Source organism: Etheostoma cragini, chromosome 7 (genome assembly GCF_013103735.1).
Source record: "Etheostoma cragini isolate CJK2018 chromosome 7, CSU_Ecrag_1.0, whole genome shotgun sequence".
Taxonomy (NCBI): Eukaryota; Metazoa; Chordata; class Actinopteri; order Perciformes; family Percidae; genus Etheostoma; species Etheostoma cragini.
The window spans coordinates 23545049-23552548 of NC_048413.1; the positions used below are offsets into that span (position 1 = coordinate 23545049).

The 7500-nt window shown below is 40.5% G+C and overlaps 1 protein-coding gene across 2 annotated transcripts in view; it reads left to right on the forward strand.

The window, feature by feature from the left end:
• Window positions 1–7500, forward strand: part of plxna1a (plexin A1a) — a 239102-nt gene that overhangs the window by 114576 nt on the left and 117026 nt on the right. For both annotated transcript variants that reach the window (XM_034875903.1, XM_034875904.1), the window contains exon 4: window positions 1978–2109. In XM_034875903.1, coding sequence (XP_034731794.1) covers window positions 1978–2109 — 132 coding nt within the window. The remainder of the gene's footprint in view (window positions 1–1977; window positions 2110–7500) is intronic.

Here is a 7500-nt window from a genome sequence, read left to right on the forward strand (position 1 = left end):
CCCCTTGCTCCAACACAGTCCTTTTCTCATCGCAACTGATATGGCAGCCTAGGGCATGTAGTAGTTTTAAAATTAACAAATAGTGGGTTTTTTGTTGTTGTTTTAGTGTGCATAAGTGAGTGATTGTGTCAATGTGAGTTTGCGTGTTTTGTTGTTCAGAAAGAGGGAGTAATCATCAGAGTCAGAAATACATGGGAACAAAAGGTCACAAAAAGGTTGCATCAATAAAAGTTTCTGTGTTTGTGTTCATGTCGGAGCAACATAGGGGACTGCTAAAACAAATGACCTTTGGACAGTAACAACTTGGATACACCTCCTCCGCTCACACAAATGTAATAAAACGTACAAGTCAATACAAAACAATAATTAAGCAGTACCTATTTTCCCTATATCAGGTTTCCAGGAAAACAACCTGTAGGCTACATACCTGCGCATTTTACTGTAAAATCCCAAGGTTTAGTCTCTCAATGTCCCACTGAGTAAGTCCTCAAACCTGATTTGTCAAAACACTTAACTTTTAACCAAAGCCGCTTCCTCGACAAAAGCACATAGAGTGATGACAGTCTGTCCGTTAATGAGCCTTATGTTCAGGAAAAAAAACAGATTTAGGCTCTGGCAATGATTTTGCAGATAATAACCACAGAATCAGACTGTGGAGACTAAGGAGAGAGAAAAGAGAGATGAAAGAGCGAGTCTTGCTGATAGAAAAACAGAAAACTTGTTGCAGACTAAACTGCTGTCAGGTGATGGATGAGCAGATGGAGGTCGGGAAATTAGAAAGAGAAAGTTCCATGGGCGAAAAAAGTACAGAGAGAAGAAGAGAAATATTTACTTGCTGGTACACAGGGAGGACTCTCATACAGTAACTCTGTCATTTTGCAAATCAACCCAACACTGTAGCCTAAGCACCAACAAATGAGCCATCATTTAGTCGAGTACTGTAGTCACACCCTCTACAGTGTGGCACCATATCCAACTGGTAGGCTTTTAAGTTTCAGCATGAATTGAGAAATGTTATCTGTCACTTCAGATGTTGTGTTCCCGCTGACGGCAACATTTAAAGTAAAGTGTTAAACTAGATGAAATGGGAATTGGCTGCTTTTACATGAGGTGGAAGCAAATTCATCATTGTCCAGAACATAACTGCTGTAGGCTACATTAGAAGAGAGTCTAACAAATAGTCTAACAAATAATAAAAGTACTCAGGAAGACTTTGGTATTGTTCGTCAGGGTAGGCCATTTGATGTCTGAGGACAATAAGAAACAAATGAACATACAATTTTAAATGACTGTAATGGCTACTATACTCCAGACCAGACAGAGAACATGTTGTGTGGAGCCCCCAAGCTGACAAAATGTTGTAGGATCATAACATCATTATGATTTTTTTTTTGAAATGGGGTTTAAAAAGAAATGTAAAGCTTGCTCATTCCAAGGTTTGTGTGTAACATTAGTGGGGCATTAGGAGAATTACCTAAACACACAGCACCAGCTTGGAGCTAACTACATAGCTGACGCTAACTTTTGACATAAACCTGTCAGCCAGTGCACATAATCTTAAACATCCATTTAGTGTACTGCATGTAGGCCTACTGCTGTAGCATGACTGTATAAACTCTTGGAACACTAGCTTAAGCATTTTAGTCAACAAACAAGCGCTAAAAAAGTTAGCTTGCTAACACTACTTCATAACATTATCTGCATCTTCAAAGATCCCCTTAATCAACTACCAGTATGGAAATTTCATATTGTTTTCATGGGAACTATTTCTTTAACAGGAAAACTTTTCACAGTGAGCTCTATGTATTATGTATGTAGCATAATCAAGAAGAGAACCCAATCATTTTGGTCTTAAAAGTTTAGAACACCATATTTTTCCTTTTGGTTTTCATGCCATTGTTCAGCAAAGCATTTTTAAGATTTAAGATATGTTGGATTGTAATCTAGGCTTTGCCATTTTTCTCTGTCCTTGTCCAGATTCTGGTGAACTCCATCACTCAGCCTGCCTTACTGTATGAGAATGTGGTCGTGAGTGACGGGAGCCCCATCCTGAGAGATCTGCTCTTCAGCCCAGATCATCAGTACTTATACGCCCTCACCGATAAACAGGTATGAGAATCACACACACAAAATATTATGACAGCAGGTAAGGTTAGCACTGCAGCCCATAATGCAGCCTGCACTTGCTATTGACAACCGTAAGGAAAACGATGACTAAATATTGATAGCCATTTGTCTGTCTGGTGATTTTGGGGACTGATACAGTGATTAGTGACAGCCTATAGTGTACAAATACATGCATACCTTCTATAGCTCGGTGTGTATTTGCCACAGCACACACACACATACACCTCCACACTCTGATGCATTTATACACTGTCACACACTTACATACATATATATTATTTGCTGAGTGATCAGAAACACACATACACACCTTTTCACTTCTAACAATAGATGTAGTCATTGTTAGAAAAGGAACACAGAAGAAGAAAACCCATTAAGACAGTGAAATAGCACCAGAAAGTATTCACGAAGAAACATGGATTAAAAACATACACTGGGGGAACGAGCAATCAAGCAAATTACATACATACGCTACCACATATAGCGCATGAACACATTTGCAATTTAAGCAGTATTACGGACACACACACACACACACACACACACACACACACACACACACACACACACAGAGTCATGAGTTCTAATTATGTCATCAATATTAAAATGTGATATATATATATATGATAAAACCCCATACCGACCTTCGACCAGGGATGCAGTATACATACCAAATTTGCAATTTAATCAGTTTGTGAAAGATTTATTGTAAAAAAAAAATTACTTTATTTATTTGAAGTTTTACAAGAAGAATGAAATGACTTTTGGAGAGGTTTTTGTTTGTGTGTATGTTTGTATGTACGACCATTTTCACATAGCATTGGAAACAGAAAGATTTCACATTGAAATCAGTTGACAGTGCTGAATTTTGAGGGTACGGGGGAGCCAGAGAGTCCAAAATGAAGGAAGTTATCAAAGCTTATTTGCTGTGTTGAATCCACCACTTTTATTTAACCTCCTCAGTCGGAGTATAAGCTGCTCCACAAAAGAGGGGTGGTTTGCACACCGTTATGAGACAATGGGAGTTGATACTGCTGAGTGCTGCTGTGGCCATTTCCCTTTCTTCCATTTTCCCTCTTCTCCTTCCTTTACCTGCATGGCTCTCTTATCTGAAAACAGTTAATGACTGCGATGTGATAACCTTCAACTAGACTTCCCCGGTACATGAACAATAACAGCCATGCGGGTGCTGTGTAATTTCCCAGCAATTAGACATAATTGACTTTGACGTGTCTGAATAAGCGCGAAGAGGAAGTGAAGTATAATTGATACGAATGGACAGCATTTTTGTTGATGTGACAGGGAAAATAAGACACCTTGAACATGGATAGCAGTCCTTGAGGCTAAAATGTACTGTACAGGGATATCCATTAATACATATTCAAGCAGGAGTCCACCCACACAAACACATATACTGATTTTTGAAAACAAGTGCACTGAACCACAAAATCATGCACAAATGCAAATACAGAAAAACTTGATTTAGATTGGGATTTAGTTCTCAAATGTATTAACAGTCACAATGGGGTTAAACTGCAGCATTAAAATGATTAGAAACAGTAGAATATGTGTGAGTGCCTAGATTCACAACACTGCAGACAGTAGTTTTCTGAATTTCTGCGATAATACAGAAACTATTGGCAAGAAGGTCCAAAGTCTCAGCCAAAGTACTCACTCATGTCTTTTGGATAAGATAAAACAAGCTCAGGGAAACCTTCTGAATAATATCTGTTTACTAAAAAAATGGCGAGCTGTCAACCGAGACTAAAAGACTTAAGCTATGATATCACTCAGGAAGATAATCCCAGCATTGGACCTGTGTTTAGCAAGTTTCTCTATTTAAGCCAGCAGTGCTCAGCAGCTTCTCAGCAGAACTGAGAAAGCTCAAAGTCCATGCTGGGATTGTTCGTAGATTTCCCTTTTCAACTCCTGTCATCTGCATTAAAGATGACTGCCATTGTCACCAGAAAGTATTTTTCAATTATTAAAGCCAGTGTTTTATTTTTGATGAGCGCTGATACGTCCACTACATATCTGTGCGTGTTAGTGCAGTGACTGTACGGATAGTGACGGAGGAGTAGCCTTGTAGAAACCGCAGCGCTTTCTCTTCCAGATGATCCCAGACGACGCTGATAGATTTTATCAATTGTAGCCATCTGAGAAGTGCAAAGCCACTTTACACGTCCCACACTGTTTTTGCTCCACCTTGGAGAGGAATTGTCTTCTTAAACCTGGAGAGAAGAGAGATTCAGAATACAGGTGGTACAGGAATACATTTGGTTGGGTTTCTGCCTCATAACCTTACAACTCCACAACGTGTTTGACAGCTGTCCAGGAGCTTTCAGGTGTTTTGTTTTTTTGTTTTTTCTTACTTTGGACAGATGACAAAGCCAAACTAGCTGTATCCCCCTGCCTCCAGTCCTATCCAAGCTAAGCTAATTGCTTTTTCCTCACAAGTGGTATCAAATCTTCTCAGGTTACTTAGCAAGAAAGCAAATAAGTGTATTTCCCAATATGTCTGTTAATTAACATGTTAACTATTCCTTAAAGAAATAGCAATGAGTAATGATGCATGTAGGTGGATTTATAGAATGGCTTCTTCTCTTCACAGGTCTGTGTAATTTTTTTTTTCTGTAAAAATAATGGCCTTACTTCAACATTGACCAAATTCATAGTCCAGTCAAAGAAAAGGGGAGATAGAGAAAGGGAGAGAATGAGAGAGAGAGGTGGAGAGAGCTGAAGAGGTGCGGAAATATAATTGGTTTGCAGGATATGGTCTGTTTCTTTCTCCGACTCTTCCTGCCTCAGCCTTTCAATATTCTTAGGGGTCCTCACTTCTGTCTCAGTCAGATGGAGTGAGTTTCTGGAGTAACTGTTGTGGCTTCAGACAGCATAGAAAGGAATAGGGACCTTCAGAATGTGAACTTGTGTTCCAGACAGTACAGGACCAGAGTGTATGCAGAGCGTCCATGGCCTACTGTTGAGGAGCATCTTCCTATCCAGAGGCTGTGTGGACTAGAGATAATGTACTGTGGGTTTAAGGTCGCTGGCCGGGCCCTGAGGTATATAAGCTTTATTCATGTCCCAAAAAAAGGTATCCTAAAAAAAGACTGCAGCTGTTTTTCCTCTATACTCCTAGATTTGAATTGAGTTACATACACAGATCAAGTGTGGAGAACATACAAGAAATGGTCAGTTCCCTGACAGAAATTGCAGAGTTTAACCATGATTGACCTGCTGCCTTGAGACAGCAGAAGTCTAGTCTGGGTCTCATAAATGGCTGCCTGGGCGTGCCACGTCCAGGAAGATCCAACTGTGAACCCATCTCCTTTTTGCTCAGGATGAGAAGGTTACGGCACTCTAATTTTGGTTGGGAAAAAAAGTTATGTTAAAATTACTAAACAATTTGAATGTTCAAGCGCTTCTGGCTATAACCTTGTCTTCAAGCTTTATCTAATTTAGTTGAGCATTGCTTTTACACCAAGCACAATAAAACAAGCAATACTAACTTTGGGAACTGGCCCTTGACTATAAAAACATCATATTCCAAAGTTAAAACATTAACAAACATTGAAAGCATTCATTGTCTTTTTATGTCTTTTTTGTCTTTTTTTTGGCAAGCGATGCAAGCTGTTAACACTGATATGTTATCACCTTGTAAAGTTGTTGTGGTGAAAATGTTACTTGCACAGCTACACATCCAGTAGACAGTACCACATTAGCATTCCTATGGAGTCATTCGTTTGGGCAACTTGGTCAATGTTTAATATTTGAATTCTTATTTTAACTGTGCCTGGTCCACGCGATCATTGGGGACACATCTGGCTCTTTAGCTGCTAAATGCAGCAAGAAGCTGACTTCAGCATCAGAAACTGACGCAAAAGTCAGCTTCTAGCGTCTTTATTGAACACACCGGACAGAGCAGCCGCTTGACTACGGCGCTGTAAGATGAAGTAGCACAAAGAGTGACAATGGTAGCGAGTAGTATGAAAGATGGAAAATCTGCGTAAGAAGGTTGGTTGGGGTGGTGAATGAGTTAAACAACCCAGGACGTTTACCCAGGGGACCCGGGTTTGTGTCCCGTTCTTGTCCTACGTGTCACTGAAACGTACCTTTTGACCCAGAGTGTCAAAAAAGTGACGCCGAGAGTTGCAACCAAGCGCATCTCAATATAACCCCAAAGGTCTGGATTCCAAAAGAGACTTTTTGCGTCCGTAACATAGGCCAAAGGCACCTGCCCAATTGTTGCTTTTTGACGGGATGCGAGTGAGAAAGTGATCGCTTTTGGAAGAGGTAGACTCTCCCCATTGGCTGACAGACCTCGGGTCTTTAGTGAGACCGGCATTAGGACCCTTCTCACCAAGTACTGTAATTTGAGAGCCGGTTACATACGTACTCTTTATGATGATCGCTTTCAGAAGGGAGGTTTACCTTCACCCTGTTTGTCCTCTTCTTGTTCTCCACTCCTCTTCTTCTTCCTCCTCTTCACCCCCCCCCCCCCCCCCCCCCCCCCCCATTCCTCTCTCCTTGTTGAATAATAGAAATGCCAAGTGATGAGAGCTCAAACATCAAAAAGCCCATTTCCTAGCTTGACAGAGCAATTTACCTTTTCCCACATTCACTCACACACATAATTAAAAGTGGTGGATTGGACTGCTGTGTATAGACTGCGTATCTGTATAGCTGTCCTGACTCACATATAAGCACGCACACACACAGTGGGAAAACATAAAACTGCCCGATTCACTGCGAGAGGAGAGTTTTCGATTAGCGAGCGATGGATTTATACATGGCTCTCTTTGAGTCTCACATACACACACACACACACACACACACACACACACACACACACACACACACACACACACACACACACACACGCATACACAGTCTCTCAATGTTCTTTCACTCCATGTATCTTTACCTTCCTCTAGCTTTTGCTCTGTCTCTTTCTGTACAGTGTTATCACGTCATTTTTGTGCTCATAAAAATGAACAATGGCACTAAATCCATTTTTACCTGTGCCGTTGTTTCCTCGTTACATGTTGAAATTGTGCTGATGTAATAAAACAGCAGAGCAAGACTGATTGTTCATCCTGTCATCACCCTCTGCTGTTGATGTCACTGAGACGGAGCTATTTCTCATATCCTGTACGTCCCTATGGATGACATCACCTAATTGCTTTTAAAGTAAATGACAGCTCACAATCTATTGATTTCTACTGTACCTTTGTACCAAATTATTCACTCATCATAGGCGTACCAATCTTGCTGCCACTATCCAGCTATGAGGTGTGGCTTTCTATTCACTTACTTTCCATTGTAATGAGTTATTCTGTTATTTCAAGCAAAGACTGCCTGAGGCCTTGTATT